The sequence below is a fragment of the Panthera uncia genome (assembly GCF_023721935.1).
Source record: "Panthera uncia isolate 11264 chromosome B3 unlocalized genomic scaffold, Puncia_PCG_1.0 HiC_scaffold_1, whole genome shotgun sequence".
Lineage (NCBI taxonomy): Eukaryota > Metazoa > Chordata > Mammalia > Carnivora > Felidae > Panthera > Panthera uncia.
Window position 1 is genome coordinate 124,948,770 of NW_026057582.1, and position 12,598 is coordinate 124,961,367.

At 37.3% G+C, this 12,598-nt stretch overlaps 1 protein-coding gene across 4 annotated transcripts in view; it reads left to right on the forward strand.

Annotated features, from left to right (window-relative positions):
• Positions 1-12,598, forward strand: part of CERS3 (ceramide synthase 3) — a 119,673-nt gene that overhangs the window by 60,509 nt on the left and 46,566 nt on the right. For all 4 annotated transcript variants that reach the window (XM_049614004.1, XM_049614005.1, XM_049614006.1 and 1 more), the window contains 4 exons: positions 3,358-3,415; positions 4,305-4,355; positions 8,544-8,636; positions 11,495-11,623. In XM_049614004.1, the coding sequence (XP_049469961.1) occupies positions 3,358-3,415; positions 4,305-4,355; positions 8,544-8,636; positions 11,495-11,623 (331 nt within the window). The remainder of the gene's footprint in view (positions 1-3,357; positions 3,416-4,304; positions 4,356-8,543; positions 8,637-11,494; positions 11,624-12,598) is intronic.

Genomic DNA, 12,598 nt, shown 5'->3' on the forward strand with positions numbered 1-12,598 from the left:
ATCATAGGAAGAGATACTTAGCCCCAGGCATTTTGGAAATCTCAGGAAATTTATTTCCCAACACCAAGCTTTTACAAATTATTCTCCAACAGGCAGAAACTCCTCTATAATATCAGGATGAACACCTTAAGTTTACTGTATTGTTTCCTTGGTTACTTTCTTTTTTTTTTTATTGAGGTATAGTTGACATATAATATTAGATTAGTTTCAGCTGTACAACATGGCGATTTGACATTTATATACATTCCAAAGTGATCACAACAATAAATCTAGCAACCATCTGCCACCATATAAAGTTGTTACAGTATTATGAACTACATTCCCTATGCTGCACATTGCATCCCCGAGTTTTACACACTTAATAACTGGTAGTTTGTACCTTTTAATCTCCTTCCTTTATTTCACCCATTCCCCTATACGCTCCCCTCTGGCAGACACCAGGTTGTTGTCTGTATCTGTGAGTCTGTTTCTGTTTTGTTTTATTTGTTCATTTGCTGTGGGTTTTTTTTTTTTTTTGATCCTACATCTAAGTGAAATCATATGGTATTTGTCTTTCTCTGTATGACTTATTTCACTTAGTATAATACCTTCTAGGTCCATCCACATTGTCACAAATGACAAGATTTCATTTTCATACATGTTCCACTGTGTATGTGTGTGTGTGTGTGTGTGTGTGTGTATATATATATATATATATATTCCATGTGCCCATGGACACATTCCATTGTGTCCATATATATCACATCTTCTTTATCCAGTCATCTGTTGATGGGCACTAGGTTGCTTCCATATCTTGGCTATTGTACTTCGTTACTTTTTAAAATAATGACCCCTAAGTCCTGTTCCTCAGAATTCAGGGTTTTAATCCACACTGCATCCTTTATTTTTAAAGCAAATTCCATATTACCTGACCACTTTTTAAAATAAGCATTTCCATCTAGCGGTGGGAAGTTTATTATGAAAATACCAGGTGATTCCCAGTACTCAATACCTGGAGCATTCCTCTGGCTGGGTGGGCTGCCATCTTGCCTTAGCTGACCCTAGGGCTGGTCCCTGCCTGCTCCACTGGGCCTTGCCCATTCCTGAGCCCTGTCACTGCTCTTGTCAGCTTCTGTTGCCATTGCCCGAATTTACTCTGTCCAGTCCCCCTGGCTGTACTTACTGTCTGAGCCTGACCAATCAGTTTCTGGATTTCCTCCCCCCCCCTCCACCCACCCACCACCACCACCAAGAGATCGTTTTCCCTTGCGATTATATTTGTCTGCATCTTTCCTGGGAGAAAGGGAAGTTTTACCAACTATTTCATCTGAAACCAGTGAAACAACAATGATAAGACCTTATCATTTGTCTTATAATTAGTGAAGGGCAGCCGCTCTCAAACTTCTTGGTTTGAAAGTGTCAAAGACCACAAAGAGCATTAGCTTGTGTGTGTTATGCCTACCGATATTGGAAATGAAAGCTGAGACATTTATAAAATATGAGAGTACACAAGCACACAGTGTATCAGCTCTTAGAGCAAAGATGGCGCCCCACGTCAGGTAGCCTCTGGAAATCACTGTATGCTTGTGAGGGGATGAGTGAAAATGGCAATAACACGGGGGTGGTGTTATGAAAATATTTTGATGCCAGGAATTCCTCGCACACACCTTGAAACCCCTGGGATGGTGTAATGCAACCTGACAAGACCAGTCCAGGAAAATGTTGACACTTGGGTTTTGTGCTTGCATCTGATGGTCACTGCACAGCCTCGGGGAGTTATGTGATCTCTCCCAACCTCTTTTGTCCTTTAGTGGTAGCCACCTTATCTGCCCTTTATCCATAATGAGGAGCTAATTACAGTTCCTAGTCCACAAACGTGAAGATAGAAATGTGATAACACACATGTGCTTAGCACAGTGCTTGGCACAGAGTCAAGAGGTCAGTAGATGTTGGTATATAATGAAGTATATGTGCTATGTACCCATCACGGACTTTAATTATTACCAACTGAAGGCAATCCTGTGTCATCTGTGTCCCTGACCTACTTTTCTCTCCTAGCACAGATTGTTTTTTGTGGATAAATTTTTTTTCTTTCAGTTTCACTGAGATACAGTTGACATATATCACTGTCTAAGTTTAAAGCACACAGTATGATGGTTTGACTTTCGTATATTATGAGATGATTACCACAGTAAGTTTAGTTAATGTCTGTCATCTCATCCAGGTACAAAAAAGAAAAAAAAAGTTTTTTTCCTTGTGATGAGGACACATGTCTACTGTCTTAGCATCTTGTCAGTACACCAGACAGCAGCATCAACTATCATCATCATGTTGTACATCACATCCCCAGTATTTGTTTATCCCATACTGAAAGTTTGTTTTTTTTGACCACCTTCAACCAATTATGACTGACGATTACTTTTTTAAAAAAAATTTTTTAATGTTTATTTATTTTTGAGAGAGGGAGAGAGACAGAGTGTGAGCGGGGTAGGGGCAGAAAGAGGGAGACACAGAATCTGAAACAGCTCCAGGATCTGAGCTGTCAGCACAGAGCTTGATGTGGGGCTCCAACTCATGGACCTTGAGATCATGACCTGAGCCAAACCTCAGATGCTTAACCAATTAAGCCACCCAGGTGCCCCTTGAGGATTACTTTTGACACAAATATCAGACATTATATGACTTCACTATAAATATTTCAGTATGTATCTCTAAGAGATACTCTGTTTTTTTAAACAAAATTGCAACACCAGTATCATACCTCAGAAAAACTGTAATAACAGTAAATATTTAATCAGTGTTCAGATTCCCTTGATTGACTCATAATTTTCTTTACAGTCTGTTTGTTTGAATTGGGATCTTAATAAAACCCACACAGTACAGTTGATTGATATGTCTTTTTAAGTCTCTGTTCATACATGAGGAAAAGATTTTCTTTCAAAATCTGCTTTTCAGAGACAAGACGAAAATCTGGCCACATGGAAACCTTTTCACTGGGGATTACATGGGGTGCAAATAAACGATTAGACTAATACTAATGTCAACCCATTGTCTATTGTGTGTCAAGAATTGGGTCTATCGTATGTCAGGTATGATACTAACGGTAATAATAGTAGTCACCTGTTGTTGCTTACTTCATACCAGATGCTTACTTTTCACAAATTAGCTTCAATTCTTTCTGCAGTTTGAGGTAATTTTTGTCATTCCCATTTTATAGGTGAAGAAATTAAGGCTAACCTACAGTTTCAGCCATTTAACAAGTGGCAGAGTCAGGATGTCACATTAGATTTGTCCGTGCATTCTTTCCAAACTGTCATACAAAGTGCGTTTCTCCTCAGATGTCAATCACCTTCACAAGATTTTTCTTTCTTTTGGCAGCTGGCGATTTACATTTTACTTAATAATGACTGTTGCTGGAATTGTATTTCTTTATGATGTAAGTTGTCTCTTTGATATTCTTTGACTGGAATTTGTCTTTAATTTTAAAAATTCTTGCCTGTGAATTCCTTGGAAAATAATATTCTCAGTAAAATAACCAGCTTTTATGCCTTTAAACTCATCCTAATGTCTAGAGAAGTCAGAAACCCTCAGGCTGTCTTTCAGAGCCTTTGTTAAGCTTTGAATTTGCAAATACTATTTTTTTTTTTTTTTGCAAACATAAGTCTTAAACCTAATCTCTATTTCCACTCGCACAACCCATGTGCCAGCTACCCCTGAACTACTAACAATCCACTGAACACACTGGTATATCCTCACTTTTGGATTTTAGCACACTTCATCCCCTTTGCCAGAAACTTCTTGCCCTTCCCACCCCTATCTACCTGCCAAATCCCATCCCTGCCATATCGAATCCCACTTGTTCTATCAAGACTCGGTACTCACTCATCAGAAATCTTCCCTTCCCATATTTCCTTTGCATTGTCTGCTTAAATAGTTATTAAATGATTACCTCATTAAGTGATAGATAGTTCACAGAAAAAAAAAAGATGACCAGCTTTTAGAGATTTCTTTCAAGATATTTTTATTGCTGCAGAAACAGCAGTCTGGTTCGGAAGTAATATCGTTAGAGGTTTCGCTTGTTTGAATAATTCCCTGCATGAGACAGCAAGGTGTGTGGTCCCAGATTCACTGGAAGTCATAAGCATCACAGATATGTTGTATGGGAAGATGTACAAAGAGAGAGAGGTTCAGCAGGAGCAACAGTTTACTGTGCATGTGTGCCCCCATCAGTGACATCAGGAAGAGCTTATGTTTTCTGCTGAAATCTGCCTTTGACTCCAAAGACTTATTTTCTCTCCCTTGGTTCCTTTTTTTTTATTTTTCAGAAACCTTGGGTTTATGACCTGTGGGAAGTGTGGAATGGCTATCCCAGGCAGGTAAGTCCCCTGTGATACGGTCCCTCCCTTATGTCAGCTTTGGGCCCCTTAAATTGTCCCATGAGTTAGGTCCGAGCCCCCTTCCTACTCTCTGTCCATGTCTGTGCAATTCTTTGGCTCTTTCTCTACTGAAGCTTACTCCTCCTTATTCCTTATTTACCCGTCACGTGTGTTTTTCCTTTAGTCGGTTTATGGTTAATGCAATTACATATTTGAGTTTAAATCTAGTATCTTACTATTTATTTTCTATTTGTACCACCTAGTGCATTTCCTTTTATTGTACTCTCTTCTTACTTTTTTATGGGCCAGTCAAGTTTTTGAAAAAAAAATTATTATTCCACTTTTTTCTTTATATTAGCTTTTCAGTTAGCTTTTATTCTTTTAGTATTTATCCTAGAGATCACCATGTGCATTTTTAAATTATTGGATGGAGTCTAATAAAACGTAGTGCTCTTACCTCTTTCCAGCCACTGAACAGTCATTAGAATACTTTGTATATATCCCCCTCCTATTTCCTCCTTCAAATATTTAAAACCTGACAAGTCATTGCTATTATTGTTTTGTAAATCAGTTAAATCTCCCTCCCAATGCTATGCCTTATATCTTGCTTTTCCATGCTTCCATCTGGGATGATTATCCTTCTGGCTGAAGAAGTCCCTCTGGTTTGCTTTTCTGAGATGTTATCACTTTGCCTTCATTTTTTAGAGGATATTTTTCCTGGGTATAGAATTCTAGGTTAGCAGTGATTTTCCTTTAGCACTTTGAAAATGGCATTCCATTGCCTTCTGGATCCCATAATTTTCTTTAAGAATTCAGCTGTCAGTTTTTATTTTTGCCTCCTTGAACAAAATATCTTTTTTCTCTGAGTTCTATATCTTGTCTTTGTCTTTCACATTTTATTATGATACGCATAAATGTGGTTTTCTTTGAATGTATCCTCTTTAATGTCCATAGTACTTCTTGAATCTGTGGTGTGATATCTTCAGTCAGTTTTAGAAAATCCTCAGCCATTGGGGCACCTGGGTGGCTCCGTCAGTTAAGCATCTGACTGCAGCTCAGTTCATGATCTCACAGTTCGTGAGTTCGAGCCCCATATTGGGCCCTCTGCTGTCAGCATGGAGCCTGTTTCAGATCCTTTGTTTCCCTCTTTTTGCCCCTCCCCTGCTTGCTCTCTCTCTCTCTCTCTCTCTCTCTCAAAAATAAATAAAACATTTTTTAAGAAGAAAGGAAAATTCTTAGCCATTACTTTAGTTCCTTTCTCTTTCTTTTCTCTTTCTGGAATTCCAGTTACAGGTGTACTAACATTCTAGACCTTTACACTAAGTCCCATATGTCTCTTTTGCTTTTTCCAGTGTTTTCCATCCTCTTGCTTCTCTGAGCTTTAGTCTGTTGGGAGTTAATCCACCACAGATTTCTTGCATTTTTGCATGTCAAATGAAATGAAGCACGGCCTGCCTTTTGTTCTGTACTATCTTCTCAAGGATGTTTATATAACAGACAACCTGGGAAAATAGAAATGTCTCCTTCTGGAGCAAAGGGTAGGCATGTTACTATCTATTATGAAAGATTCAGGTTTCCTAGCTCAGTGTTCCTCTCTTGTAATACAACCCATTACATGTGCAGATGTCATCTGACCCTTTTTTTTAGCCCTACATGAATTAAGATGGGAGAACTGGCCCAAATATTGATACTCTGGCAACTACTATTACTGTGAATAATAAACTATTCTTTATCTCTGACCCAGGAGTTTCATATCTTTAATCATTATCCATGAAACTGTGGCAAGCTGTCCTGCAAGTAGGGTAAAATCTCAGATCCTTCACAGATCTGGATATATTGTATTTCGTGTCCTCTAGTTTGCTAGTGTCTTTTCTAGCAGTGTCTAAACTGCTGTTAAATATATCTTATAAATTATAGTTACTCTGTTTTCCAGTTCTCAAATTTTCATTTAATTCTTTTTTTAAATGGATTCCAGTTCTTTACTGAAATTTTCCACATATTAACCAAGTTTTCAAAGTTATTTTAAAGTCCTGGTCTGATGAATCCCATGTCTTCATCACCTATGGGTCTGTTCTATTTTCTTATTCTTATCTCCTTGTGCTTGATAACTTTCTATTGAATGATAGATATTGTATATGAAAAAGTATAGATGCTCAGGATAATATTATCTTCCTCTTGAGAAGATTTACTTTCACTTCAATTAGTTATAATAGAGACAGATCACCTTCATCTTATATGTGATTGAGTTGATTCAAGGTTGATTCCAGTCTTTTTGAGGGCAGATGTATTTACAACTTACCCATATTCCTAGGATATTTTCCTAGTGGTTTTAATAAAAGACTACAGCGTTTGCCAGGACTCTTCTTGCTTGGCTGGCCCTGAGTACCAATTTGCATCCTAGCAGTATGAGATTGCCAAAAGTCCATTTAACTTCATCTACTTCTTAGTCTCTGGGTCCATGCTGCTTATAAATTGACAAATACTCACTAATGCTATACACAGGTGTAGTTTTCTTTGAATTTATCCTCTTTAAGGTCTGTAGTACTTCTTGAATTAAGGATGCATTTGAAATAAAGGATTCACTTTTAATGCATTTTTCTCTTTGAACTCTTAGCTTCACAGGTTCTGGATGCCTTGGTTGCTCTTTGATGCCTTCTCACAGATATTTTTATGCATTTTACCCGGATTTTTTTTTAGTTATTCTCACTAGGAGAATTAGTCTCATAGGTGCTTGTCTGACATAGAAGAAAGCAGCAGCTGTCTCATTCTTTTATGGCCTTACTGAGGATGATTAGTTGACCAGAAAATTATTCCTTTTAATATGTTAGCTTCAGTATTAAAGAATCAAAGGTTAGACCATAAGATACTCAGGCATTATGTAGGCCAAACTCCAGTCTTATTCTTCTGCTTCCAACTTACTCTGAACTTCTTAGGTATGTTAGTTATCTATTGGTACCTAACAAACCATCCTCAATACAGTGTCTTAAAACAACAACCATTTATTTGCTCGTGATTTGGGTTAACAATTTGAGCTGGGCTCAACTGAGCAGTTCTTTCTGTTCCATGTTGTGTTAAATGAATTTGTGCATGCATTTTTCAGTTGGTTGGTGGGTTGATTAGGGGATGGTTCATGTCCCTGGTGTCCTCATTCATATTTTTGGCGGTGGGCACCTTGATCCTCTACTTTGTTCTTATCAGCAGGATAGCTCAGGTTTCTTACCTGGTGATTATAGACTCTCTGCTTGCATCATATTTGCTTATGATCCCTTGACCAAAGCCCAAGATCAAGTTCATGGTCACATAGACTATACCAGTGCATGGATATCAGAAGGTGAAATTCACTGGAGGCATTAATGTAACAATCCATTACACCAAGTAATATATCAACTTACCTAAGATAGGCACCGCACACACATACACACACTATAACATTATTAAGTAAAATTCTAGATGTAGAAATTTTTTTTCAGAAGACATTTTTGGAGTATTTAAATAATTGTGTATATTTTATTACTGCCCTTTTTGAGAATAGGCCAATTCTGATTACTTAACTGTCACCAGTAAAGAGGTTAGGACATCAAATTTTGAATAGTATTCAAGAAACATAAAACAAGGTAAATTATGGGAATAGCAGAACAGACTGGCCAATATTCTTAAGGAAAGATTTTTGAATTTTTTTCCTAATTTAACTTTTAATCAACTAAAATAATGCAATCACACCTGTGGTAGTTTTATTAACTTTTTTTTTTAAGTGTTTATTTATTTTGAGAGAGTGAGAGAGAGAGCATGCATGTGCACATGTCAGTGGGGGAGGGGCAGAGAGAGAGGGAGAGAGAGAATCCCAAGCAGACTCTGAGCTGTCAGCACAGAGGGCTTGATCTCATGGTTCGTGAGATGATGACCTAAGCCAAAATCAAGAGTCGAGTGCTTAACCGACCAAGCCACCCAGGCACTCCATAGTTTTATAAACTTTTAAATAAAACATTTAACTTGATTTTGGAATTTTTATCTACCCTTTTGGAAATAAAATGCCTTGAAATATTATCTTTGATTCCTTTTCAGAAATTGAAATCTTAAAGCATTGTAATTTTGTGGAATTAAATAGGTATAAACAATAGTTTAATGCCTTATAATGAGTTATTGATGATGCTAAAGCAGTGAATTTTTCTCATTTCTCATTTTCCTCAGCCCTTGCTGCCTTCTCAGTACTGGTACTACATTTTGGAGATGAGTTTTTATTGGTCTCTGATATTTAGCTTTGGCTCTGATGTCAAGAGGAAGGTAAGTATCTTGTTTATAAAACTACTTGTACTTCTTCAAAAATTTTTACCCTCCCCCCCAAATCTTAGTCTTTAAATTGTATTCTTCCATGTGTGTAGTTTCAGTTCATAGCCTTTTTGCATTTTATATAGCACATAGATTAATGCAAATCTTGCTCATACTTTGGTGCCTTGGCAGGTTTTTGTAGTGGAACATTAGAGAAACTTTAATGTGGAACCCTCCCCCACCCCGCCTTTTGTTCAGTGAGAAGAGAACTCTCCGTTATGTGATCTGTTTTTTTCTTTTGGTTTGGGAATTTGATGTCCTTTAGGTCCTAGTAGTTTTAATTCTGCGGCCACATCCTTTAGTTGATTACAACCTACCTTATTTTTTTAAAAAGGTTTTAAAAACATGCTGTCCTTAATTCATCCAAGATCTTTACAAGGAAACTTTGCTTCAGGCATGATTAGTTTTGCTTTATATGCAGGGAAATTGAGTTACAGGCATGTTAAATGTATCCTCCCACATAACAAAGTGAGGCGTTTTAAGAACTGTTTAGGAACCATTTGCTGGTAAAGAAAACCATATTAGAATCTCAATGCAATCACAAGATTTCATCATCTATGTTAGCAACACATATCAAATGATACTCTTGGCATATACTTCATATGGTATTCTCTATTTAAAAGTCAGTTTGTAACAAAATTTGTGTGATAAGTAAAGTTAAGTTGAACTCAGTTTTAAGGAGATAAGACCAATTGGCTTGAATAAATGATGTTTGGGGGTGTGATGGTGTCCACTGTCCACATTAAGGGGTTCAATCAACTGCAGTTAACTGGAGATCTAACAGAAAACTTCTGGAATGTAAGTATAAGAACATATTATGAAAAAATCTGATAGAAACAATCTCCTTCCCACACACTTAATAATAGCTGTGGATTAACTGTCATTAACTTTAGTTTGGGCTAAGAATACATCAAAATGAAATTGTTTGAGCCATTTTCTCAAGGGAGAGAATTGAAAATAATCACTTTTTAGAAGGTCTTCATAGATATACTAAGGTGGGTTGATCCTATAACGATCCTGTCTTTCTCCCACCTTTGATTTTTCAGTAGTTGGTTTCTCTTTATTACATACAAGTGCATTGGGTACCTTTTCAAAAATTAAATGTAAATATATGTCATATATTTGTAAATACATGTCTTCAGAGACATACGAGACATACAACTATCGGGAGGGGGGTAAAACACAGGCTCTGGAATTGGAACGCCTGGGTTTGAATCTGTGACTTCACCACTCACTAACATCTCAAGCTAACTGGCCAAACCCCCTGATCTTCATTTTCTTATCTGTAAAATAGAGCTAAAAATAGTTCCTGTCTCTGGTTATTATGAGAATTAAGCAGATTCACCCATACAAAGCACTTCTTGGTATACAGTAAGTGCTCAATTAGTTAGGCTGTTATTAGTAGTATCATATTTACTCTTTTACTTTGGCTACAAGGAAACTGAAATCTTTAAGTTTTTTTAAAACATCTTTATTGAGGTGTCTGCATACTACAATCCATTCATCTAAAGTACATAGTTCAGTGGTTTTGAATATATCCACAGAGCTGTGCAATCATCACCATAGTCAGTACTAGAGCATTTTTGTCACCCCCAACAAGAAATCCTGTACCTTTTTGCAGTCACTCCCCATTCCTCCTAACTTCCTCAGCCCTAGGCAACCACTAATCTACTTTCTGTCTTTGTGGATTTTCCTCTTCTGTATATTTCGTATAAATTGAATCATATAACAAATCGTTTTTTGTGTCTGGTTTTCACTTAACATAATGTTTTCAAGGTTCATTCATGTTGAAGCATGTATCCATACTTCATTCCTTTTAATTGCTAAATAATAGTCCACTGTATGGATATACTACATTTTATTCATCTGTTTATCACTTGATGGCTATTCGGGATGTTTTCTTTTTTTGGCTGCCAGCAATAATGCTGCTGTGAACATTCATAGGCCAGTTTTTGCATGGAGATATTTTTATTTCTCTTGGGTCTATACCTAAGAGTGGAATTGCTGGGCTATATGATAATTTTATATTTAACCTTTTGAGCAACTGCAAGGTAGCCGTAGCATTTTACATCCTACCAGCAATATATAAGCATGCCAGTTTTCTACCTCCTTGCCAACACTTGTTATTTTTCTTCATCATTTTTATTATAGCCATCCTAGTGGGGATGAAGTGGTTTTGATTTACATTTTCTTGACAGCCCATGGGTTGAGTGTCTTTTTTGTGTACTTGTTGGCCATTTGTATATTTTGTTTGCAGAAAACCTTTTAAGGTTTTATGTTCAATTGTAATAGCTTTCTTTAGCCTAGATTTGCTAATATATTTGTTACACTTTCATTTGTTACTTGTTTCATATGCAGCAACTCTTATTTTCATGGTTGTATAGTTTCACTATATTGTGTATCTGTCTTTTTCCCTTTGTTGGAATTAGACAGGGAATAAGTGATAGATGTAAATATACACAGGAATATACTCATGTGTGTATGTATATGGGATGGGATGTGTATGTATATCCAGTGTGAGGCAGTGGAAAGATGTTAGGAGATGTTTAGGATTTAGATGACAACTATTCAATGCTGTCTCAGAGTTCAGTGACTTCAGTGATGCGGATAATATGTGCTAGTTCCCTTGCAAAGATTGTGTTTAAGAATTAAAGTGAAAGCATTTTACAAATTTCAAAAAGGTGCAGATGTAAGTTACTGGTTTTTTTTTTTAAATATTGTTGTTGTTGTTGTTGTTGTTGTTGTTAGCTCTTCCAGTGATTAGGAAATAACTGCATTTGCTTAATAGCCGCTATTTTCCTCTCATTATATAGGATTTTCTAGCTCATGTCATCCACCACCTGGCTGCTATTAGTTTGATGAGCTTCTCTTGGTGTGCTAATTATATCCGCAGTGGGACCCTCGTGATGATCGTGCATGACGTGGCTGACATTTGGCTGGAGGTAAACTTTTGCCATTAAAAAAAGTAATAACAATACCACGTCCCGGGTTTTTGTGTCTTGTCCCAGGAAGAATTGTCTGTGAGTGATTTAGCAGGGCTCTCTGTCGTGAAAACACCCGAAGTCTCAGGATGTCTCCGGGCTTAAAGAAAGGAAATCTTTTAGTTTTTAGTTTCCATCCTTCTCCAGGGTACTTGAGAGAGGTTAACTCATGGGATCCCACTTGCAAAAGTCGCACGCAGATACTAGCTCACAAAGTACACTGATGTCTCTGAGGAAGGAATGAACTCTAGTCTTTGAAAAGGAAACCTTGGATTTGTGGCATTATGGATTCTTAATATTGGATGATACCATATATTTCCTTAAGCCAAAGATGAACACCCATTGGATGCTTGCACTCCCCCACACGGATGGTCCTCCAGCTTTAAGGAATGAGAGCTGATGTTTATTTAAATGACATTTCTTTTCTAAGGACGGAATGTTTTGGAGCAGGGGACATTAAAGCAAGAGTCTTCTTAATCCCAAACAACACAAAATATGAGAAACAAAACAAAATTAGGATTGTTTTCTCTACATGTTTCTGTTATGTATTGGTTCCCGTTTGCCCTGAGGCAGTGATCCGAGGGTCCTCTTCCTGGCCAGCTCTCCTGCTGTACTTAGGGTCACATTTCCCAGAGCCACTTAGTGTGTCCTTTAAATACCTTCGCTTATAATACAGCTGAGGAAAACGATGCCAACCTGTTTCACGTTCAGGATCGCCTGAATATAGGTTGGTATGGAAGAAATTAAATTTGATAGGATCTTGTTTTTCTAGAGCAGCGTTCACCAAACTTTTTGGTGAAGAGCCAGATAGTAAATCTCGCCTTGTGGGCAACATAGGATCTCTTGCCATATATTCTTTTTGTTTTTTATTTTCTCATACCCCTTTAAAAAGTGAAACCCATCCTTAAGGAGTGACAAGCTTTAGCCCATAGGCTG